The sequence below is a fragment of the Poecilia mexicana genome, unplaced genomic scaffold, assembly GCF_051168715.1.
Source record: "Poecilia mexicana isolate PSO_F unplaced genomic scaffold, ASM5116871v1 scaffold_8, whole genome shotgun sequence".
Lineage (NCBI taxonomy): Eukaryota > Metazoa > Chordata > Actinopteri > Cyprinodontiformes > Poeciliidae > Poecilia > Poecilia mexicana.
Window position 1 is genome coordinate 22,727,281 of NW_028263377.1, and position 25,867 is coordinate 22,753,147.

The 25,867-nt window shown below is 39.7% G+C and overlaps 1 protein-coding gene across 1 annotated transcript; it reads right to left on the reverse strand.

The window, feature by feature from the left end:
- Window positions 1-7,928: 7,928 nt before the first annotated feature.
- On the reverse strand, window positions 7,929-24,468 carry LOC106922353 (G protein-activated inward rectifier potassium channel 1-like). Its single transcript, XM_014994667.2, has 3 exons — window positions 23,487-24,468; window positions 13,747-13,963; window positions 7,929-8,903 (listed from the first exon to the last, which is right to left on the reverse strand). Exons 1-3 carry the CDS (start codon window positions 24,150-24,152, stop codon window positions 8,239-8,241), a joined length of 1,548 nt encoding a protein of 515 aa, XP_014850153.2. The 5' UTR covers window positions 24,153-24,468; the 3' UTR covers window positions 7,929-8,238.
- Window positions 24,469-25,867: the final 1,399 nt, after the last annotated feature.

Here is a 25,867-nt window from a genome sequence, read left to right on the forward strand (position 1 = left end):
TCCAACTTTTTCCTTTCGAAGCAAGAATTTTTAATAGCATCACTCGTTTAATCAACAATTATCAGTTATTAAGCATAAAATATTTACCAAGAACAACCTGCTGGCTAAATGCCAAACAGTTGTTGCAGGTCACAGGTCATACAGAATCTGATTTACCACATGCTGATGGATATTTTTATTGGACTTTATGCTCCTGGTGGATAAGATCAGTCATTCCTTCTATCCTTCTTCTTGCTCTGACTTTTGAGAGCCATTCACTTTGTGACGATGTGTCACGTGGCATTTTTGAGTCTTTCTAATTAATCATTTTTTTCCCCTAAAATGGAAATTTAATTAATCCACATCTGTTGGTTATTTAATGAGTCATGCTGAGGCAGTTGTGTTGCTTGCAGTAGAACTAGTTCACTCCAAGCATTGCATCGTGAATGTGAAGCTGCAGTGTTGTTGTTTAGGTCTGCATCCTGTTGACTCCACTTTGAAGGTGCCGATGTGCTTTAATTAGGCCGCGGAGGGAAACGGCTGTAAACGTCCGGGGCTCCTTTGACGTGCGAACTGGCAGGCTGACAGACAAGCAGATGTTGAAGCCGAGCTTGCCTTCTTCCTTTGTGTGGAAGGCTCTGCCGCGTTTGGCCGCTTTTAAAAGACACACAGTGTGATGGAGATTAGGAGCAAGCTGTGCAACCGGTGTTTAGTGGGTCGAGTGGGACGGCGGGCAGGCAGGGGGCAAATTTTGCATATCAAAGGCAAGCTAACAGAGAGAAGAGCGAACATCAGGCACGGCGATCTCCACTCTGTTCGAAACGTCATGATAGGAGGCAGAGGAGAAACACTCTGAAGATAAGAGAATGCAAGTGAGACAGATTCACTGAGCGCGACTGATTTATCGGCAAATTAAGGGTTTGTCTTTATCTCGCTTTAACACCTTGTCAATACATCCGACCACGCAGGGTGGTGAAGTGTGTGTGCTCAGCGGCGATTGCAGAAACGCAACTGAACGGTTGAGTTTGAAAGAAGAAAACTGCTTCTAAGATTGCAATCTAATCCAAAGAGGGGAGATTTTGTCTAAAATGAATATAGCAGTCCTTCATATGAATGAAAAGATTAGTTTGAGTTTTACACTCTCTGCTGCAGTGATGTAAGTCAACATGTTCTCATTTCCAGGCCATCGATTACCGCCAGCTGAAGCGTTTCAGAAACTGGCCTCTGTGTAAAAGTTTTTGAAATGGTCTGAGGAGCTTAGTAGCTCCTTCAAGGGGTTTTTTCTGGGAGATGATTAAAAATTCAGTTTGGTTTATTCAGTTCAGTCCATTCATATTGCTCCAGTCCACAACAACCGTCATCTTCAGGCATTTTACAAGACGAACAGATCCAGTTCATAACCAGAAATATATGATCAAAATAAATCTAATATCATCTGATTCATACAGATGGATTCAATAACATTCACTCAGACCGAGCAATTCCTCATCCTGAGCAAACATCCAGCAACCGCAAGGAGGAAAAAACTCTTTCCTACAAAGTCAGACCCGTTACGAGCCGGAGGTATGAGACCGTATGATTCTGAATCGATCCAATACCAAGTTAAAACAGGGCCAGTGTTGCTGATACAGATATTTATTATTTTATGTTTGATACATCATCAAACTTCCTACCTTTAGGCATTTTTGTGTTTTTTCCATTGAATTAGATTTTTTTATGTTTTGTTTTTTAAAACTGAAGTTTATACATGCCTACAAAATACTTCAACATATTTACAAGATAACCACTTTATTTAGAAAATAAAGTGCAAAAAGTTATTCGTTTCTGAGTAAATCTTTTATAGTAGAATTAAGAAACTATATTAAGTAAAGTATCACTTATCATGCTAGTACCTGATACTGATCAATATTATTATTTTAAGTGGATCTGCTTTTCATATCACACTCTGGTTTTAATATCTCAAGCTTTATTGCATAATAGAATATTTTCTTTAATATATTTGCAGAGACTTTAAAATATGAGTTCTACACCTTAATGGTCGATTAACTTCCACAGCTTTTGATGAGTTTTGCCTTGAAGCTCATTGTTAAATAAAAGAAACTGATATTCTATCCAGAATACAAATGTCTAATTGAAACCTCATGCAAACATCTGATTATTCCGGCCAAAAGATGATGCCAGCTAGTTCTGGAACACCCTGAAGCATAATAAAAACCACATCTAAAAACAGCATCTCTCCCTCATTAATTGGGTTCTTTTATCCAAGGCTGAAAGCACCTTTTGTTGGCCTTGTTTGCAATTACCCCGCGTGATTAAATCCTTCTATAACAGCATTTTGTGTTATTAATAACACCTCCATTCCAGGTATTACCAGAGGACAAAAGCAATCCAACAAACCAAATGACCAATGGGTCATTTACTACTTCCTTTATAATTTTACAACCTCATCCTACTTGCATATCCCAAAAAATTAGCTTCATCTGTAACTTAGCGACACCCTTTGCCTCAGAATTAATGTCCTTACTCTCCATCCGGCCGTGGAGCTATGCAGCATGACCATTAGAGTGTGACAACATGGATTATTTCCCATCATGCCCTGGAGGGTTACAGGCTGCCAGGGTGGGCTGATGGGGGGGCAGCGGCGGGAGAAGACAGAACAAATGCAATTTAAGTCTGAAGAAGCCCCCCCCCCCCCTGAAAAGCCCAATTACGTCTGCTGGGAGGACGGGGTGATGAGGGTCATTTTGTTCTTCCTAATGGAGCTGAAGATCGGCAGCGTGTGATAATGGGGTCTCTTTTCATTCTCTTAGCTTTCATTCACTGCCCACATCACTGTCACACTTCTAACGCTCCCCTCCCCTCCCATGCTCCACACCCACTGCAGGAAAAGGATGATTGAGAGCCCCCCAAAAAGAAGAACATGATTAAAAAGTCAGTGCCTGCAGATTGATTTCGAGTATAAAGTTCTCCTTATCCTGAAAACCCAGCAGTGAGGAATTGAAAAGTGGGAAAACAAGTGAGGGAGGGGTGGCCGAACCTCTGACCAAGAGATGTGTGTGTGTGTGTTTGATTTTCAGCTATCATAACCTGCACAAGTACAATTTCACAGAAGATGTAAGCGTCAGACAAGTGATTGGTCCTCGCAGAAGAACTGCTTAACAGGCACAATGTAGCCAGGAGTGTTCAGCAGTAAAACAGCAACCTGCTCGATGACAACAGCGAGAAATGAAAAGACAAGGAAGGAGGGGAGATGAGTAAATAGACGAAGCAAGCCTGGAAGAAACTCATTATTCTTGTTCACAGGTTTCATACTTCAGTATTCACTCATGGGTTTGCAGTCATGTAACGATGTAGCAGCGCATAAAATCATTCCTGACACAAAACACGTGCTGTTTTAATTCTTTACGAAATGGCCAGAATTGAAACGCAGAGTAGAGCCATACATGCAGTTTGTTGCCAAGCGTTTCCCCCATGAGTCTGTCCTCGAGACGTTAACGTGTCAGTGGTTTTGTTCATTGTGTGCTGCCTAATTGTGCTTCTTTAATGGCTTCGTGATGCTGGAGGCTTGAGCCTTAATTAATCACCTCTCCTCCAATGTTTGTATTACACCCCAAGTCCCACAAACACACAAACTGTCACAGATATTATGAGAAAGAAATGCAGCAGGGTCGATCTGCAAAACATCGACTTTGTTTTCATCTTCTAAATATGTTGATGATGTTTTTGATTATAAATGCAAATGACATTGAAATGTTTTTGATCTTGTTTTCTTCTCATCCATTAAAGCACAAATTAAGCATTTCTTTTTTTTTCATTTTAGATTAGAGCAGGTTTTTTAGCAGCTGTGGAGACGATTAAATGCGTTTTCTGCACCCAAAATCATAAATATTAGGGTTTTTTGTCTCTGTTTGGTGTCAACTAATAATACCAAAGCTCTAACACCTGAAGTTGTTTTTGGAGATGAGCCGCAGCTGTGCCAAACTTTCTTCAGGTTTGATTTAAACTGCAGCCTGAAAAACATTCAGCCTCCTGCAGTCTCTCAGCAACCAGCACAGCCAAACCACACAGTAAAAAAGTCAAGATTTTCGAGAAGTTAATAATCAAATTTTAGATAGTCAGTTGTTTTTTTAATGTAGATGAAAACATAAAACAAGGCAGCAGGAGATGTAATATTAGTAATTAAATTTTAACTGTTGAAATTAATAAACAAGGATATATAGTTGGTAAAGTTTGTGACTCAGAGGTGTTGAAAAACTGTATTGATTGCAAGTTATTGATCTTACCTGTACCATATCTCCTCAGTTTGTCCTACTGTAAAAAAGCTAGAGAGAATATGATGATCACCAAACACTGGAGAACCAACAGCTTCAAAAGTCCTGCATAGCTGTTGTCGTCCTATCAGAGACCAGATAAATGCTCAGGATGGTGCTGAATGAGACATGCATCATGTGTGGAAGTCTTAAATGCCTTTCACATAGTTTTTATGTCTTTTGTGTGCTGCTGCAGTTAATAGTGTTCAAAGGGATTGATTTTTTTTCTGCAGGTGCAGGAGGACTAAGTTTGCACTAAAGCACTCTCTGAACTTTGGATAGACCTCCAATCTTTCAGTATCTCCTGACACCAGCAGGGTCAAGTGATTATCCAAGCCTGTGAGAACTGCTGCTGAAGGTCATGGGTCGGGTTGCAACAGTGAGACGGGTATTGATTAGTCCTGGGATACTCAGGCTGATTGAGGAGCGCAGTAACTGGCTGTTCTCTACAAGGCTTATACTTCTCCAGGACTCGCCTATTAGAGTTTTTAAAATCAAATATTTACACTTCACCTCATATTATTCTGTCAAATATTGTAGTAATAAATAATGTAAAATATATATATATATATACACTACCTGCTTCTCCTGAGAATTGGTGCTTTCTGTGTTTTTTCTGATGGCCACACAGCTCTCTTATAGGCCAAATAAATTTACACTGCAGAAGAAAATGCTAAATATCTGGGGATCAGATCAGGAGCTCATCTGCATACAGAAATCCTCAGACACAAATAAGTGTTTTACAATTAAAATTCTGTATTTAAATGTGCTCAGTGACGGAGAGCAGTGGAGGGCAATGATGAAGACAATGATCTCCTGACACAATCACACACATTCTGGCTGTAGGGTTTAGCTCTGAATGCTTCAGGGGGAAGAGGAGGTTATGTTGCTGTGGTGATTGTGATGGAGAGCTTGTTGTTTTTGATTGACGGCTTCCGTGTTTATTCGTCCCCGTGTGTGTGTGTGTGTGGGTGTGTGTGTGTGTGTGTGTGTGTGTGTGTGTGTGTGTGTGTGTGTGTGTGTGTGTGCGTGTGTGTGTGTGTGTGTGTGTGTGTTTCAGTATTGTAACTCAGTGGCCCTTTTAGACACCACAAGTGTCCTAATTAGCATACATTCATAAGCGGTGCGTCCCGGCAGAATGAACTGTAGATTAAAAATGAGTCAGCTTTACAACAAAACACAACTGGCAAATAATGAGAAATTAATTTACGCTTGTTTTTATTTTACAACGATGTGACTGGGGGATTTTTCTTTGTCATTTAGAGCCTATTCAAAACTTTTATTTGAGGGGTTTTGAGGCGAATTTGAGTGCTTGGACAGTGTGAAGAAGTCAGCAGGCCTGGCCCCTAATGAGCCTCTTCAAACCCTCCCTGTCTTGTTATTAAGTATTCATGATGCTGATATTTTTAACCACAGACATCAGTGTCGGGGTCGTTATAGTGAGGCTCCAAAAAACATGTCGCACTGCAGCTGGATTTCCAAAAAATGGTAAAAACTGTGCCACCTAAAGTCGGCCCTGCTGTTGGTTTAAACTGGCTGAGGGGGCGAAGGCGCCATTTCGAGAAGATTCACAGCTCAGGACTCAAACAGTGGCTTATGTGAGCTCCTTGCATCACAATGAGAGACGATAGTATTTTGTCTTTTTTTTAGTTTATTCCACACCATGTTCACATAAATGAAAAGTTGTTTTGTAATTCTGTTAAACATATTGTTCAACGTGGGATTTTTTTGTTTTAAATTTACTGGTGAGATTGAAGAATTTCAAGGTAGTCCTCCTTTATTATTTAATCTGTTTTAGTGCATCACTAAAGCTGGGAGGAAAACATCCTGGCAGCATGATTCTGCCACCACCATGCTTGATAGTTGACTTAGTGCTTCACTGAACTGTGGCCAGGTAGCTCTTTCTTGGTCTCATCTCACCTTAGAAACAAAAAAGTATTTGTCGTCTTCATTACAACTTCTTTCAAATGGATCTATGGCAATTTGAAACAATTTAAAACCTGTGTGTGTCTGCTTGCTTCACGCCATCTTTCGGGATAACTCCTTCCTTTTGTCTGAGCGTAAGAGTTTAATCAGAAGGCTGAAAACAGGGCACATATTTAGATTGTTCCCTTTTCTTTAGTGTGAGATTATGTCACTGCTATAAGCTGTGGTACCCAATAAGAGTTAATATAATAAGCATGCAATCCATATTTGATAGTGTTGCTTTGAATTTGATTGCTAGTTTTGGAAAGTTTGAAAATCCCTTTGCAATGTTAATAAAATTCCAGTTAGAGGCATTCCTTCCTTTGTTTCTGTACACAAACATGCTCAGTAGTCAGTTGAGTTATAAAAATGTAATTAAAATATATATATATAAAACTAGATTAAGGCTGTTCACATGCCAGTTTCGTGCATTAAACCCGACACTGAGCATCTTTGTTAATTTGGAAGTGTAGAAGAAAACGGTATGTCACCTTCCTACTTGCACATAATTCTTGTTTTCCTTCTGCCGTTTTGCTTCGGTGTGTTCTTCCTCATAATGAAGCTGTTTCATTGGTGGTATTTGGTAAAAATCAAAAACACAGCATGAGAACTGGATGAGCAACCAAACACACTCGCCTCTGTTTGCAGCCAGATCACAGGATGACTGTAGGAAGCAGTTTAGGCTCGGTGTAAAGTGAGTGGGTGCTCGAAGCTGTGGATTGATAATGGTAGTGGGGGTTCTGGGTTGCTCTGTTTGTCAGGACTGGCATGGCAGAGGAAACTCTATCATTGATTTTTCTTTTTGTTTTTGTTTTTTGTGCTGTAGTAACATGAAAGCCGAGGTCCTGATGATACTTGAGAGAGGCTAACCCCAGATGTGCAGCTGGGGGGTTCTGCAGTGTTGCTTTATTATGGTCCCTGTCTCTGTTTCTAACTGTTGTAGCCACAATAAGCTGAAAGACTCAGAGAAACAAAGGTTTTTGTTGGAAGCTAGGACTTTGTGCCCAGTTGTTTGGATAGTTTAATGAAATGCCTCAGTGACCAAGCAAACGGTAGCGCTTCAAAGTTTTCACAAAGCTAAATACTGAAATTAGATCAAAAGGTGCACACAGTTCAAGATGGTGTGCACTTATGCAACCAGGTTATTTCATTATTCTTTCCATTTCTACATCAAAAAGATTTTTTTCCTCTTGAATTGTGCATGAGGTAGGTAACCTCTGAAAGCTTAATTTCACTTTTCAACCTGACTTTCTTCAAAACTGAAAAAAATATGGCTATACATAAAGGTTTTACATATTTTTTTTCTTTGACTTTTATTTTACTTCCTCTGAAGTTTAGTATTTATGTGTATTTTATGTAGCCCTTTAGCATGTGAAACTAAGGTTGTGTGATTTGTTTGTGCCAATAAATCTGATTCTGATCCCAACAAGAGGAAAATGTTTTTGAACGTTTTGAATATGTCAATAAATTTGTAACAACTTTTAAGATAATCTATTTCATTATTTCCCTCTTGGATCTTTCTGACAGAGTTGCAGTTTTGTAATTATTTATGCACAAAAAAATCATTTTTTTTAGTCTGTTTCAGCTCATCATATATACTTAATGTCGGGTTAAATAAGGTCTTGTAACGACACTTTGGTTTCAGCTAAAACATCAGGAATCGGACAAGGCAGAGAATATCAAACTGTATTTATTTTCATTTTAATATAATTTATACTTAATTAAAACTAAGATTGACTATTGAGTATAGTGGTGCATAAATAAAACAATAGACTTATTGTAGACATGCACAACTCTTCTCAGAATGATCCAGTAAATACGCGTCTTTAGTCTATTCCCACAGAAATCACAGTATTTCCAGTAGTGGTTTGTTCTCAAAGCAACAAAAACCAACAAGTTGCCTGTAATCCTTCTTGCCCCATTATAATTGTTTTCGTTGTTTCCTGTATGCAGCACCTCATGTTTGGTTGTTCTTGTCCAGGTTTCAGCGGTCAGCATTCATTTTTCGTAGCTTTGGTGGCAGGTTGTCCTCCAGCCTCCCTCCGGCTGACAGAAGTGGGCTGTGCATGGGCATTGGAGTGGGTGACAGCGTGGTGGGTGGGCTGCGCTGGTACAGGTCTCCTGTCGACTGTGTCATGGGCTCAAAGCCCACCTTGAGTGACTTGAGTTGCAGCCGATTTTGTGCTCCGGGGCTGGGGGAGGAGCTGAGCCTCTGCAGCTTCAGGGGGAGGTCCCCTGTGCTGCACGCCTTCTCCGCATGCTGGGAGCTGAGCAAAAGCACCTTCCTCTGCAGGTCCTCCTTCCCCGACGAGCTCATCCTCTGCAGCTTGCTCGGCAGCCGGCCGCCCGCTCCTCCCTGACGGCCCCTCTCCTCTGAAGTGTTGATGCAATCCACGGAAAACACCCGGTTTCGCCGGGCGCTGTGGCTCTCAGTCAGTGCGGGGGTGGGAGTGGACAGAGGTGAAGGCAACGAGTTTTTCTCCTCCTGCTCTTTGACGCTGTATGGCGGTGTCGGCACCTCAAACGTGCTGTGGAACTGAGAGTAGTCCACTCTGAAGAAGCCTTCCTCCAGAGACATGACGGGCAGGAAGCGGTGGCCCCATAAAACCTCGTCTTCAGTGTATGACGTCCGCGCTTGGCATGTCATTCCTGCAAAACAGTGACGGATGAGTAATTATCTCAGTGACTTTCAATTAGTGAGGTCCAAATTAAGCATGCCTGTATTACTGAAAAACAAATTAATCACATGAAAAGCAATACTAAACTACATTTAATGGATGTCTCAGTTCAGGAAAGCAAATACAAGCTCTTAAAACCTAATATATTCATGTCTTTTCTAGTCACAAAGCATGCCTAATGTACTGTAGTGAAATAACAAGGATGACATTGCAAGAAGCAAAGCGTCTTTATATACGGTTGGAATAAGTGAAATCTTTCCGGGCTGCAGTTTGTAGAACCGTGTTGTGAGTTTATGTAATTTTCCGCTGCGGGTGTAAATTAGGATTGTGATTAGTGTGCATTGTTAGATGTGATGACAACCAGTAAAAACACAGCAAAAACACAAAATCTTACTAAGTATTTTTGTCTAGTTTCTAGTGCAAATGAATGGGTACACTTGAAATAGGACTAAACTAGCTAACAAATAACTTTTCAGCAACATATAAGTGCTTGTTTTAAGTCAATAATTCCATGATATTGATGGAAAATTACTAGTTCCTCTGTCAGATTATTTCACTTATGGGAAAAATGTCTTGTTAAAAGTGAAATAATCTTTCAGAGGAACGTGGAACTTATTCATCAATATTAAGAAATCCTTCACTTGAAACAAGCACTTATATCCTGCTGAAAAGTTACTTGTAAGTTAGTTTTGTCTTGTATATCAAGGATATGCAGATATTTGCACTAGAAACTGGAAAAAATAAATATATACTTGGTAAGATTTTGTGTATTTGAGATGAAGTTGAATAACTTCAGTCAGTAGCCACTCACATACACACATCAGAGTTTTTAGATGTGCACTGCTCCTTCATGTGGACTTAAACTCTGTATTTTTTTTACGGTAAGGGTACAGCAGAAGATTTACAGTAAACACACTGAGGTTGCTGTGTTGTGTCGTGGTTAAAAGAGAGCGGAGCTAAGCGGAGATGGTTGTATTTGACTCCACAAATACAAAAGTGAAATGAGCTTCCGATAAAATAAATAAATAAATTCTGGTTTAACCTAAGAAATAGAAGAAGAAATCTGACCCACATGGAAGAGTTTGAAAAACAAAAAGTCATTGTTGATAGCCTGGTCAGAGGAGACTGAAACAGAGCTTCCTGGCAGACATTCAAATTACTTTTTAGGGTGGAAACTAAAACAGTTTATCGCTCTGAACCTACCATAAAAATGCTCCCTGAAGCAGCAGCTGATCAGATGTAAGTCAAGTCTACAACCACCTGCTTGAGGCTGAAAAGGACTTGAAACTGAGGCGGAGTCTCGACTTCCAGCAGGACAGAGACCGTCAACATTCAGCCAGAACTACAGTGGACTAGCTTAGATCAAAACACATTGATGTGTTTAACTGGCCCAGTCAAAGTCCGGATCTAAAAAAACAATAATTTCAGTCTGTACATCCGCAAAGCTATAATAGAAATATCAATTACCGCTTGCAGCCTTAATTGCAGCAGATGGTGTTATAAGATTTTTACTTTCTTCCACTTCACATGTTTGCCCTACTTTTTGCTGCTCTGTAGCATTGAGTCCCTAAAAGATGAAAGACATTGTAGTTTGATGTTTTAATGTGACAAAATCTGAAAAAACTTCAAGTGGCAAGAATATGTTTGCAAGTAACTCTTCATCTGCCAGCTGACATTCTTTATTGGAGCAGCAAGAAGCACAGAATAAGATATAATGACCTGCAGAAGGTTTAAACCCGTCCTAGTCAATTTAGACTGGTTTGTGAATAAGCCAAGCTTCCTTGTAATCTTCATCAATACTGTTCTTTGGAAGGCTTTCACTAAATCTTTCCCCGTCTGTTCATTTTCTGTCCTGTCTTTGTTAGTTTTATTGGTATAAGTGGCTTAAAAAAATTAATTCCTTTCATGCACCAAACTGAAATTGAGCCAATGTCCAAAGAAAAAAATAGTCATTTCTAAATATTAATATTAAATTTGCAATGGACTGACTGGCATTTTAAGTCTCAATTCTACTCACTTTGTGCTTTTGCTGCATTGTAGAGAAAAGATGTACACCAATTGTCCCAGTGGAGATAATGTTTGCAATGTGCTGTAAAAACTCTCATATTTATTTCATTTAGAAGAAGAATTGTTTTTGGAGGTTTATGATGATCAATAAGTGCACAGCTGTAATTTGTGTGTTGCAGTCTGAGTTTCTGTGGAGCTCTGCGGTTAGCTGAAGAGTAGGAGTATTATCACGTACCTCTGAGCGACGACGGGTGCAGTGTTATGTCATAGCCTGATTCTATTCCCGGCTCACCACACTTCATCTAACAAAACCATTTAACAGCCCTACATTACCTCAAAGGTCACTTTTTTAAAGTACTTTAGCCTAAAGTCTTGGCTCTGATTACAACGATGAGCGCTGTGTTAATTTTCAAGCACTTTTGTTATTTGAAGAGGGCTGTTTTTGTTTATTTCCCCCCTCATTTTGGTCAACACACATGACAACAGCAATACAGGAGCATTGGAGGCTTGTGGGTTTTGTGCCTGACAGGCATGCCATTTTAGCTTCATATCTCAGGCATCATATGGGTATCCACCCACCTGGATAATGTTCACTGCATCTTGCATAAAAATAAAAGCCCCCCAGCAACACAAATACTTGGCAGACAGCAAGCCGGACATCCCAGAAGAAGGTTCTTGTGAACATTTCTGGCAGCAGCTTTCACTGAATCTTAGCTTTGGGATGCATGAACCGAGGTTCTGAGGCTTGTGTTGAGTTTCAGGCGAAGTGGAAATTTCTGGGTTGTATTCTGTCAGGAACAGATATTTAACTGGTTTATTTGGCAATTCCTTCATAGACTTTTGTTGCCAATTTTGAAGCATAATTCATCCTGCTGTTTGTGTGACATTTACTTAATGAAATGTTTCACCTCATAACAGGTGATTTTTTTTTGTCATTTAAAATGTTTTTCATTCATTCTACTTTGATGTTTGCACTTGCAGATTCTGCAAGTCTTCAGAAGATTTCATCACAGCAAAATTAAACAAACCCTTTATATGACGTTAGAATTGAGGCGAAAACCACTCAGTCCAACTATATGGTGCAGTTGAGAGCAAAGTTATTCAGATTTAGACATGGCCATTCTTCTGGTTAGAAATGATACAGGGATTTCATAAAAATGCGTGTTTAAGATTATTTACACCCTTCTTACACCCACTCTTTATTAGCATTACAGCAGTCAGACCCTGTGTGTATTTTCCGGACTGTAGAGCGCACCTCACTATAAGCCGCACCCATAAAGTTAAAAAAAAAACAAAACTGGAAACATACATAAACCGCACCTGGCTACAAGCCGCTGGTTTCTCCGCCGCTCGGTTATCCACAAGGAAAATAAATCTCCTGAATAAATCTGCCGATGCCGAACCACGGATTCGTTCATGCCGACCTTACATGCAGCGGCTATTAATCCATACTGCCAGATTGATGGCCTTCGACTTAAAGCTGCATCATATGAACTTCTTCATGTTGTTTCCTTGATGAGGGGGTATGAGTTTGAAAACATTTGTCCGTTGCGCCTGCTGCTCGCTTGTTCTAAACAAAAATTAGCACTTTCTTCTTCGATTTCCAATTTTGACTTCCAATGACTCGCTTCCTTAAGCGAGTCATCAGTTGCCCCCTGGTGGTTGAAGAAAAATCCACAGAAAAGCTGCACCGGGCTTTAAGCCGCATGGCTCAAAGCGTGGGGGAAAAGTAGCGGCTTATAGTCCGAAAAATACGGCAATTTCTGACTAGCATTTTTACGTTTCTAGTGCTATTTTTTACCATTTATTTTTGATGATGACATCCAAGTGCTTAAAATTTGAAGAGCCTAGTCTTTAGCTTTGTCCAGATTTAAATGGAAACGTATTGGTAAAAATTTCAGTGCATTGGGCTTATGTGTGTGTCTTTATGGTTAGTGGTGACGTTTTTCTATTTCTGTGTATTTTAGGAGGATAAACCTTTACCCTGGCTGTTATTTATTTGTGCCTTTAATGCATAAGTGGAATCCAAACTATTTTGTTGAGTTTAAAAGTCAAATTCAGATTTTATTCGTTTGAAATGAAGTCGAAAGCCTTTAATGTTTGTACTTTTTGCTAACAATTATAAATGATCTGCCCACTAAGCTGTCTGGGTCAAGAAGAAAATGAAATGTCAGGACCTGCAAGATGTACATGAGACCTTGTGTAGGTGTTGCAGTTTGAGTATTTTAACATATTTCCTTCTCAGCTTCTCAGCGGCGCTGCGATGTTAATAAGACGAGCTGTTGCTCTCACGCTGATCCTTCCCTCCTGCCTCCCTCTGAGCTCTGTTGTCTCCACTACAAAAGTGGCAGAGTGCAGCAGGACGGATGGAGTCGGCGCAGAAGAGGGAAGATGAATTTATTTGCATTGGACTGTAGGGAGGAATCGTTCTGTTAAATATGCAACAGGGGGATCAGTGTTGCTGCTGAGGATTTTCTCTGCAGTAAGCAGGCTGTTCACCAACTCCTGCTTCTAACCGTCATCAGAGAAATGCTGCATGGAAACTCAGCACATTCATCACAGTGATGCACACTCCTGTGACCACAGGCATTTATTATGCATACAGTGGGCTTAAACTGATTATGGAGTAATAAAATATTCCTCATAATTCAATCAGGCGCTCATTCATATGTCATTCTTTCTCTTCTCTCTTTTTTTTAACATGAAAAATAGAAAAATAAGTTAATATTTACATTTTAACGCTGTGTGAATACTGAAGATAGGAATCGGTGGCAGCAGAAAAGCGGTAACGGGAACGGCTTTCTCACCCGTGGTCTCCACGATGCCCTCGAGGATAACGACGATCTCAAATTGTTCGTTCATGAGGGAGCGCTGCGATAAGTCGAAAAACGGACTTTTGGGATTTATTTCATGGCAGATTGTGAGAGGAGACACCAGGAAGAGCTGGTCTGCTCCCGTCCCGAAGCCGACGTCCAGCTCACACTGGTCCAGTGGCAGGAACTCTCCTTCAGGCGTCTGACGAGACTGGGGGATAACAATGAAAACCAAAATGGGAGAAAAAGAAGGAAGAGGCATTAAGTAAGAAGCATCACATAACAGTGACTTACATGCCAAACATTCAGGATTTTCAGACATTTGCATTAGTCTCAGAAGAATGAACACCTAATAAAATGTTTGCTTCCCTCATGATGAAGTTCTGGATATTTCAGCTCCTTGTAATTTAAATAATTTCTATACACCAGATCTGCAGGTTTGCTCCAAAACTAATCATTCTTTCTGGATGCCCAACAACGTGGTTCTTACCTTTTTTGTTTTTTCTTTTTTGCCAGAAAGTGTTTCTGAATACATGCACGAGCAATCCTCCTACACAAAAATCTCCACCTCTGCACCGCTCACAGCTTCTTTATCATCTCCCACACAAATACATGCATCCCATCTCTGCTCCCTTCCAAACAAACAAGAAAATATTCATGAAGTTTTACAAGAATCACTTCTCACAAACTATGTAGTTTTTAGCATTTTAGCATTTATGTAGCTACGGCATAAAAAGTTAAAGTAAGTATTTACAAAAAGGTCAAATAGTAGTGATGAAGTACTTAATATTTTTAAATAAAGTTAAAAAAAATATGTAAGGAGGCTGATTTGTGCCACAGTGTTACCTTAAACCATTTAGTCCAGCCTTGAGGATATGTTACTGCTTCATTATTTAGGCTACATTAGCGCTATAGCATTTCGGCTTCATCATCTCTGTACCAAATCCTGTCATCCTCCACAATAAGCTTCTTCACAGTGGAAATCTACTTCACCCATACAGTAGTGGCATATAGAAACCTTAAGGATATTTCTTAATATTTAAAGGATTTGAGTCGCAGTTAGAAATAAACCAGTTACACATGCTAACAATCGCTACCTCAGCTTGAGCAAATACACATCTAGAGGTCAACTTTTTGTCTTTGTTCTGGTTTAAAACGTCAACATTAGGGCTGGGAGATGCAAGCATAGTGTTCAAAAGCATGTTTGCATGATAAGAATTTTGCTTTATAATAACAAAGACATTTTCATTAAGGTTTGCAAACCCAGAAAACTGCCAGTGCTGTGATTATTGCTTGCTGTTTGAAATATTTATTTTATCCCAGTATTGGTTCATAATGTTGCGGTGAAACAAGTTTGAAGCTTCAACATAAAGAAAAAGCACTTAGACTCTTATTGCATATGATTAAAATGTCTGGTGGTTCTACTGTTTTTTGTTCCACAATAAAATAACTTAAAAACATTGCTGCATTTTTTTTCTCATTTTAATTAGATACTAGTTAATATAGTACCTTGATTTCTCTCCCTATTGTAATTGTGACACTTATAATTTCATCAGAGATGGTGCTGCATTGCTGATATAGCAAAAGCATTCTTCAGTGGATATTTATGTAAAATAGTGCATTGTTCTCCTTTTATTTAATTGTGTGTGTGTGCGTGTGTGTGTTGGTCGCAAAGCTATTGGTTGCTAAAGGTCATTCAGTAGTGCTTGCTCCAAATGACTATTTTTTTGTAAACATTTTATTTTTAATAGTTATTTACATTTAATCTTTATTGGGTTACTATTGCTAGTACCCGAAATGATCCTCTACATTGTTTGTTTGTACTGTCGACACAATAAGGTGTTATTCCTCTGATTTTTGCCCATATTGAGACGACCGTATCACACATTTGCAGCAGGATTTTATTTTTGGTTGCAGTATGTCGAACCTCCTGTTTCACCACTTCCTGAAAGAAGTCTGTTGCATTGAGATCGGGTAACCATGAAGGTCACTGGACCAAAGTGAACTTATGTTCCAGGAACCAGTTTGAGACTATATGAGCAAACAAAATGAGTGTTTCAGGCTCATGTCAGTTTGCCTTATCCAGGTATTGCTGGTATTTCTCTCACACACACACCAGGTGAAAAGAATGGCAGCAATGCACTTGTATAGCTGGTGTTAGTGCAGGTCTTATTTTTTTTCATCCAAGCTTTATGCATCCTGCAGACATATTACTCAGAGTCGAGTATCATTCTGACCTCCTGGGAATTTCACTCTGCACTGCGTCCGTCTGAGACACAAACTGTGGAAGAAGGGTGAGTAAACAGGCTTTGGATTGCCAGAAAACACCAGCTTTTTTCCCTCTCCTGTGCATGTCAGTGAAATGCCCCCATTTTAGTAGGAGAAGGCCTTTGATGCTGGTTCGGAGAGTGTTCGAATGTTTGGCCCTTCCAGGCTGCTGAATCCTGTTTAGTGTCATTCCCTCCATGAGGGTGAGCTCGGGATAGCTTTGGGAAGTTCTGCATTTCATTTTCTGTCTTTGTCACTTAAGATTTAGAAGATGGATGACTGTATGCAAATACTGACTGTTGAAGCTCCTCACATAGGGCCCATGGCAAAGTGCTGTGCTCCCCCCTGCACAGAGATTCAGAGATAGACGAGCTTGTCGACTGTTTTTTTTTTTTTCTTCTTTGAATCTGACATGCTATTCTAACAAAAGAGCAGATTTCCATCCTGAAGCTCAGAGGATGGGACAACAAACTCATTGTATTCATTTTATTCAATGCTTTTAGGGAAATGGTGCAGAAAAAGAACTAGACATTTGTGTTGGAGAGAAATGGTTACATTTGCATGTCAGTAGAAGTGTAGCTGTTTTTTTTTTTTTATTCTCATAAGACGTGAAGATTTCGTTGATCTTTACAACCAGAATAAAGTGCCCATACGTTCTGCTAGAACAGGATTACTCAGTATCCACAGAATCGAAAGATGATGAGTTTAAAGATTCACCATTCCCTCTTGAACAATTTCTCTGGATCTCTCAGTCTCTTGTATGCTCTTCTATTCTGTTCTATCCATAGATTTTCTATAGGGTTCCAGTCTCGATAGTGGCTCTACCACAGACAAATGCTGATTTTATGTCGGGTGGTGGTGTATCCATACCTTTTGGACTGTTATCTTGATAAAATACCCATAGGCGGTTTATTTTCAGATGAGTAACAAGGTCACAGCAATAAGTATGAGGATCTTTTCTCAAATATTCAGCCCATGTTTTATTGTGTGTTAGTTGGCGAATAGCTTAGTCATTGTCAAGTCTGACCAAAGCTCGCCATTCCAGTTGAACACCTAGTAGCATTAAGCAAACTCCAACAGTGAACTTTGGAGATCTTTGTGCCTCTCATACCGTCTTCCTCACTGTATGCGATGTCATACAGATCCTTTCCCAGTCTTGCTTGTCAAAGGATCCTGATCTATTCTGAGATTTTTCCTGTAAAATTTTAAGTTACAGCGCACTGCAAAAACACAGAATCTTACTAGGTATTCTGGTTTAGTTTCTAGTGCAAGTATCTTAATACACTGAAAAGGATATCTTGGTGAAACATGCAGTAATAATTAGACAACTGCTGCACACGAACACTTGAATAACTTTAATTTAAATCCTGCAATGATAATAAGAAATCCTGGCCACTGTGTCTCATTATTTATTGGCTAGACTTTATGTAAGTGTGTCTAAAATAAGATTACTGTGGAGGCTTGTGTTCTTTCAATATTAAAAATTAGACATTAATGGATGGTGCTTGAAATATGAAGTCTAATCATTTTCTTTTTAGACTTTGCGCTCTTTTTTTTGTTCCCCTTTCCCTGTTTAAGTATGTTTTAGTTCTTTGTATGGCACTTAGCAGCAGAGAGGTGTGTCAAAATGTCATTCGAAATTATACTGTACAGGCTCCAAAATCAGAAACAAAATGGCATTTTAGTCTTTTCAAGTTCTGAAGGTTCATGCACACCGTCGGTGTTTGTGAACGGGTGCGTAGGAGGAAAACATCCACAGACTAGAGAGAATCGAACTTCTGCAAATGTATTGCTTGTAAAATACTTCACCGGGGGGAAAAGACGTCACACCTTTTGCCAAAGCAAAACCTGCAGTTTGGAAACAGTTTGATGCAGATAGCTAAACAGAGTTTAGATGTCTTGGACAGATGTGAGCAGAAAACCTTCGCTGTGCGCAAGTTGTAAGAACTTGTGTAAAAAAAAAAGTTTAAATAGTAGGGCCTTGAGCTGCAGAGATTTGAAAAGATTTTTGGGTTGGAGGCTGACTAATCAATGCCTGCAGAGCTCCCTCCAGCAATCCTCCGCTCAATCATGCAGTTGGAACTGGTTCGTATTGGGAAAGCAATACTGAGAATATTTCACTTATGCCTGAAATAGATGGCACCTCTCAAGTACTGAAAATACATAAAAAACATGTTACTCATTTTTATTTGAGCTGGGGGTTTTTATGCCATTTTTTTTCCCACTTAGTCCTTTACATGCCCACCCTCCCTCTATGCTCCCAGTACAACCAGTTAACATTTTGGGGAGGATTATTTACCAGCACGCCCTTCGAAGCTGTCAGACACCCAACAGAGCTGCCACTCTGTGGGTGACGGCTCTCACTGGTCTGTTTCACCCCATTTTCTGCCTCCTGTCGTCAAGCAATCCTCCACTACATCCCAGCAGGTCTGCAGGCTACCGACATGATGCCCAGAGCCGTGCAAACTGGAACATGCATTCTTGTGAATGTTTCCTTCTAATTTCTTTTCCAAACCATCTTTTTGTGGAATCGGCTGCAAACTTTGTTCATAGTTCAAAGTGTCTGCAGATAGCAACTTCAAAATGTTGCCATTCTCATTTGAATTTGTGTGTAAATTTGGCCAAATCATATGATCTGTTCCATCGTAGCTTTGACTGAAGTGGAATTTTCACTCTCTAGATCTGTAAAAAAAAATCATTTAATTCAGTAGAAAATTTCATTTTCTTCATTTTACACGGATTTCTATAAAAATGCAATATTTTAATTTCCCACATTACAATACAAACATTTTCCTTGTCAGTGTAGACTCAATGCACACTGCATAAATCAAGAAAGAGGTACTTAAGACTTTTATGAACTGAAAAGTGATGTAAATTTGGGTCAAACTGGAAATGCATCTCTTGAACTGGATCTAGAACTTGGTTTTTGTTTGAATCCAGGTAGCATTTAGGGATGGGCAACACGGACTTCAAATTTTATCACAATAATTTGCAGCAATTATTGTAAGAGCTATAAGAGATAATTAAATATATCCCTGCAATGATTTTCTGTTTTTGGCAGTAGTTTAGTAATGGTAAGCCCATCGTATTTTCATATTTACTCAATGTTTGTATAGAAACATCAGTGGAAAAACAGTTATTGTGTTTGGCAAACTATGATTAGTTTATCGTAGTCACAATTGTTTGTGATAATCATGAATAACATAATAATTAACCATATCCAGCAATCAAAATCACACTGATAAAATAAACTTTTTTGCACTGTGCAGGAAATATTATTCATGTTTTTTTTAGTAAAGCCGACACTTTGGCAAAATGTCTCCACCACCAGGTCTCTCCTGCAGACCAGCGGAGAGGCAGATTGCTGCTGGACTCTCCAAACATGTGAGCCAAAACGTCTTACTCTGGCGTCCTGGGCATCACCAAAGGCCAAAAGGAGAACCAACATGCAGCATGAAGGCGTAGGCAGATGGCCACAGACCCATTTCAAACCAAAAAGGGTCAGTGGGTCTATGGATTGCACTCAGAGTGATGAAAGACTGCAGCTTTTATCCTACACAGTAGCACTTTTGTCAGCTTTATCCACATATCACCGCTGAATATGACATGTAGAGTAGTGATATACTTAGTAAAGGTCATATTTGCCGTCATTAAGTAAAAGTGGCTGCATTGTTTTGATCATTTTCTAAAAGAAAAAGTTGCATCTTGCCACAGTTCTGCTTATTCCAAGAATGTTTCTTTTAATATAAGTGTCATGTAAAATGTTTAATAACCTCTGGCAATATTTCCTGGCCTGCTCAACTTCTAATTAATCAAAGTTTTAGATTAGATGTGTTAAAATTAAAGAATTAACACATAATCAAAAGGGGGAAAATAATAAAAGGGAGGAAATTATTATGTTTTACTCAATTATGAACATAAACCATCTTCCATCAATTTTCTTGACTCAACAGCTTTATTTTTAATAGATATCAACACTGATGTGGATACTTGGATTGTATTTTCGGTTGGATAACCAGAATTAATTTTGAGCCAATCGACAACCAAAGAGCCAGATTAATAAGGGAGGCACCCTTATTAATGTCTGCCAAAATCTGCAGAGCAATTCATCATGTAAGTAACTGTGAGAAACGGAAAGCTGAAAACCAGAAAAAACCCACCCAGGTTTTCCGTTTGCTTCAGTTAAACAGGGCAGTGTTGATCATGTCTGCACTAAAAGAGAAGAAAACCAATTATTTGGTTCTGCATGTCTGTGTCAGATGTAAGGGAAACATGAGGAACTGCTTGTCTTATCTCAATGAAGTGGCATTTCTTCACATTTCTATAATATGAATCTGTGAAAAATATCCTCACAGTGCAGGGTGCAAGTTTTTTTTTTTCACAAACACATTGACATAGTCACTAAGTTAAACTGAAATCTCCAAAGACTAGGGACCCCCTATAAAAACTGCCTATTTTAAACATACCTTTAATATTCTTTGATACGTACAACAGAAACCACTGTGGTGCAGATCTGTCTGTTCTTCCTTAACTCCACTCCTGGAAACTATAGCCAATCGATGAAAGGTGCTTCTGGATTGGCTGCTTTGCTACCGATAGCTAATAGCATGTCAAGTAGCATTGCAGATGGGTATTTCAACTCCCAAAGCTGCCTTTTCTTTTGAATATTTGAGAAAATAATCCACAAATATGCACATTTTGTAGTTATGTTCCACAGAAAAATCATGCAGAGGTTGATAATAGTTGAAAAGTCATTTTTATGATCCATCTGCCAGGTTGTCAGTCAGGTTGTGCCGGGTTCAACTTCATTTCTCAGACATGACAGACGCCCATCTGCTCTACAGTAAAACTGGCATGTCTTCTATTCCACTCATGTTTGCTTTCATAATTTTTAATAAGCCTGCACAATATATTGACTCACAAACATAATCACAGTATCAGTGTGTGCAGTATCGCTGTTGCAAAGGACTGTTTGGATGCAGTATTTAGTAGATTATTAAATTTAAACCTCAGGGATTCATGCTCTGGATATCAGTGACGTATTTGGTCAATGGCATGAGTTTTAAGTGCACATTCTGCAAACAATTACATTGTGTAATGGCACGGAAAGATTAAAGTCATAAAAAAAACGTGGGTTAATCACAATAAAAGTCGTCATTGCACTTTTCAGCAGTGGTATCAGAATTACGTATTTTCCAGATATCCTAATCTTTAAAACATGCTGTTACAGTCGGGTACATATACTGAGCTAAAACTGAGAAAATGTCAAAATAAAAGCTGAAAAATGTATATAAAGCCAGGAGAACTGTAGCTTAAGGTCACTTTAAAGTACATCAAATAAGTGTTCCTACTTGAAGGCAAAGTACAGTTTAGTTTGAACTTCTAACACAATTTAAAGTGAGTTAAAATCACTGCAATAACATTAAAATGTGTTCATATGTGAAATTATTTGAAATACTACAGGACTGTATCAGCTGTTCATTTACTCACAGCTTTAGGATCAGGCTGGAGTCAAAGTTTGCCCCCGTCTCCAACAGCTTTAAAATATCTCCTCCCTCTTCTTTGTATTTTCCTTTGAGCCCTGAATGAGACGGAGCTGTAGCTCAACAGCACCACCAACATCTCCAAGAGGGAAGTGCATGTCCAGCATTCAGCTTGGATAATTTTTCATTTATCCAGAAAACTTATGTGGCATGTGATATTTAAAGGCATTTGCATAGCAAACAACGCATTTGTTTCCGGAGTGACTCACCTGATCCGTTTGTCTCTCTGGTGATTTGCGCTCTGGCAGAGCTGCAGTATGGGTAAGAGAGTCTTTGAAGCGAGAGAACAAGGTTAGACCACAAAGCCCTGGAGCAAATGTAAGTGTACAATGGTTGCCATGTTTGTTTATTTTTTTCACAGAAAGAGAAACTGTGCAAATTTTGTAGTTTGCAGCAAGATTTGGAAGCTCATGTCTAGTTTTCCAAAGATAAAAAAGACGTTTCAAACTATGCTGGGTTCAAAGGTTCATAACATGGGCTCCCATTTTTTGCTTTATAATTTTTTCCATTTCCCAAGACTATTTAGATGATATCACACATATTAAAGGTTGTATGTAGACTTTGCTGCACAGGAGATTTGTGGTAAAGTTTTGTGACTCTACTTCCCGTTTGTGGGTCTGTTACCCTCCTTCGTGCTCCTCAGTGTGGAGCAGCTCTATCCTCCCTGCCTCCTGCTCTCCGCCTGCCTACATGCATCATTAAGCTGACCATCGCTGTGTGTGGAAGAGAACACAGACATAAACAAGCTCCAAGCACATCGCTAATGCAGTTTGTCTTCTTTTATGGCCCATTTTGCTCACCGAACATGGATGTGGCTGAAAGGAGCTCCGTGGTGATAATTAAAAGAAGAGCCAGCGGACCTCGCCTCTGTTTGTGTTGTAATTTTCTGCATTGCTGCTCATTTTCAGAGTGTGAGGTTCATTAGCTGTGTTAACTACAAAATAAAAAAAAAACCTGCTGAGTGCTTCATTAGTAGAGTTGTTCATTTCCTTCTGTTTAACTTCTTTTAACGGTTTTCGCAGATTGCAGTTGAAGTTTGCATCCAACATTGGGGATCTCCTCACTTTCTCTGCATCTTCCAGTCACATTAACTCAGAATCTCCAGTTTTTGTGAAGAAACTGAGGTAACTGTCCACTCTGCAGCTCTCCAGTCATAATCCATCACTGCCTTTTCGCACAGATCCTGATGGTTTGAGGTTTACCAGCCTATAGATCTGCCGACCAACCTCATGCATGGGGATTATCCTAATTCTACCTTAAATCTGCTTTGTTAAACAAGGTGTGCATGTGTAAAATGGTCTATTTTCGTGCAGCTGAGGATCAAATGTTAATTTTAACCTTTTACTTTATTTGAAGTTGCTACTTTTATTCCAAAGAAGCCAAAGTGAATAAGGTCTCTTCAGATATAAGCTGTCAGTCAAGAGTGCAGCCATATATATATTATACAAATGAAAGAACTGTGTCATGCATGAGAGGAAAATAATAGTTTAAAGGTTTAATTCATAAAGTAGAGCAGGTAGGGTAAAGTACAACCAGCCTCTCATCTGCATTACTTTGTGAAAAAAACCCCAGAGTGTCTGATGCATTCAGCTTCTATTCATCACAAATCTGGAAGAAACTTCCAGAAAACTGCAAAACAGCTGAAACACCGAGTACTCTAGATCTAGTCTAAAAACCCAGCTGTTTTAAGCTGCCTTTGGTTTGCATAAGTGGAACATAGATTGACATATTTGATGTGTATTTATTTTATAATTTTGATTATGGTACTTGACAAAATATGTTTTTTCCTTGTTTCATAATTGGTGACTGACTGATGTTTTTATGACGTAAAGCACTTTGAATTTTCTTGTTGCTTAATTATGCTACACAAATAAACTTGACTTGTTCCACTTGGCGTTGCGCTAAGTTGCGCATTCTGCTTACCTTTATGAGTTTGCACCTGATCTGCGCGGACACCATGTGGCTGTTGCGCAGGTTGCCCACTCGGAACATGAGGCAGAGTTTGCCGTCTCTTTGGGAAATCACTGCGTCCTGGCTGAACATGAGCGTCTCCGCGCGTTTCTTAGGCTGGGACATTTTGATGAACATGCAGCCGATGAGGAAGGCGTCCACGATGGAGCCCAGCAGCGACTGGAACAGGAAGAGGATGATCCCCTCCGGGCACTTCTCGGTGATGTACCGGTAGCCGTAGCCGATGGTGGCCTCGGTCTCGATGAAAAAGAGGAACGCTGAAGGGAAGTTGTAAACGTTCGCCACGCAGGGGGTGTAGGACGGATCGTGGCCGTGATTTAGATCCCCCCTGATGTAAGCAATGATCCACCACATCGATGCCATGACGAGCCAAGCGATGGTGTAGGTGAGGATGAAGATGAGCAGGTTCCAGCGCCACTTCAGGTCCACCAGGGTGGTGAACAGGTCGGAGAGGTACCTGCTGGTCTCCCCGCCGAGGTTTCCGTGCTGCACGTTGCAGCGGCCGTTCTTCTCCACGAAGCGTTGGCGTTTCTTCTTCACCGGGGCAGAGAAAGTAGTTGCCCGGTTGGTGTTAACCACCTGGTAGTCTTCTCCAAATTTCCTCCGAAGTGCTGCCATGTCCGCCCGTCTGGTGTTAACTAGCGCAACAGTCGCAGTTTAATCCATGATGTGTTTAGAGTTTTAGTCTCCAACGGATTGGTTACCTGCAGTGCGTAAAATACGCCATGGCCACTTCAGTGCGCACAGCGGATCCTGGGAATTATGAAAAACAAAAGCAAACTAACAAAAAAATAAATAAATACCTGCTGCCTCTTTGCTTTTATTACACAATAGGTATTCGCTTGCTGAAAAGCTCCGCTGTCCTCTTGGTTATTTCACATCACACCAGCGAGTCTCTGCTCTTCTCCGTGCGCTCTCCTCAGCCTCTGTGTGCTCCGACTGGCGCGTCGCTCAGTAGCGCAGGAGCCGTCCACCACACACCGCTTCTGGTGGGACGTTATGGTTAAAGAGAGAAGAGGGAGTACTGGAGATGCAGAGAGAGGAAGGGAAAGGGGCAGGAAAAGAGGAGGAGAGAGTTACACAATATGAGAGGTGGGCAGCTTGACTCCAGTTCAGCTGGTCAGTTAATAGATCATAGGTTCATTCTGAAAAATTAACCAGATGGATAATTTATTCCTCTTCTTTTTTCATGAGAGTTTTAATTAAGCTGTATTCTCCTGTGTGATTAAGGAGCATTGATGGAAGATGAAAACAAATATTTAAATTGATATTAGAGAATCATAGGACTAAGTCAAACGGTGCCACCTGCTGGATGGGCCGTCCATGTGCATTTAAAACCTGACCAACTGGGGTGCAGGTGATCTGGCGCTGCAAGTAGCTATGACAGTGTTCAGAAAAGTATTCACACCCTTGGAGGGGAGAAAAAAGTTTGTAGTGCATTTATATTCAGCTTCCATTATTTTAGTTCTGCTTAGTAAAAATCCAAGTTGTCTTCAGGAGTCACTTTATTAATAATGATTTAATAGAGTCCAGATGTTTACAATTTATTAAGAAGAATCCAGCTGTTCTTTAAGAACCTCTGGTGTTTTGTTAGAGAATATACAGACTTCCTTAGCCATAAAGTCTAAGAAACACAACAGATAGATCTGGAAGAAACCAGGTGTAAAGTTTAAGCAGTAAAAGACGCTGCATGTAATGGGAGTATTTTTTTTTCTATATATATAGAAATGAGGATAAAGGAAGAGAGGTGACGCCATGTTGGATGGCTTCTATAGGCTGTTGGAGGTTTTTCAGAGATGGATTCTGCTGCTGCTGTTTAAAACTCAGGTCACAGATTGCACCACACTGTGACATCACATCATTATCTCCCTACTCCCATTATTAATTTTTTTTTTTTTTTAACTAGTGGTTTGAGAGGAACATTCTCTGGTCTGAACGAGGTATATATGTGTGTGTGTGTGTGTGTAATCTCCACCACCTAAAAACATCTTTTTTGCAAATTATTTCTAAAAAGAAAAAAATGTGTGTAAAGCATCAAATACAAGACACTTAGTTGCACTTATTCATTTAAAACCAGGCAAAAATCTTAGTTCAGCATCTATTTGTTTTATCTCATGTGCACATTCAAAATTAAAATACAAAACTGTACAAGATTTTATCCACAAAAGTATTGGATCATATCAGAGGTACATTTGTCATTTCGCGAACATCTGCAGAAAAATGCACCTTTGTTGTTATTGTTAACAAAAGAGCAGGATGGGAAAATGGCTGCTTCACAGAATACAAAGGAGCTGAATGTCGACTATTTCATAAGATCCGATTTTACGGTACTA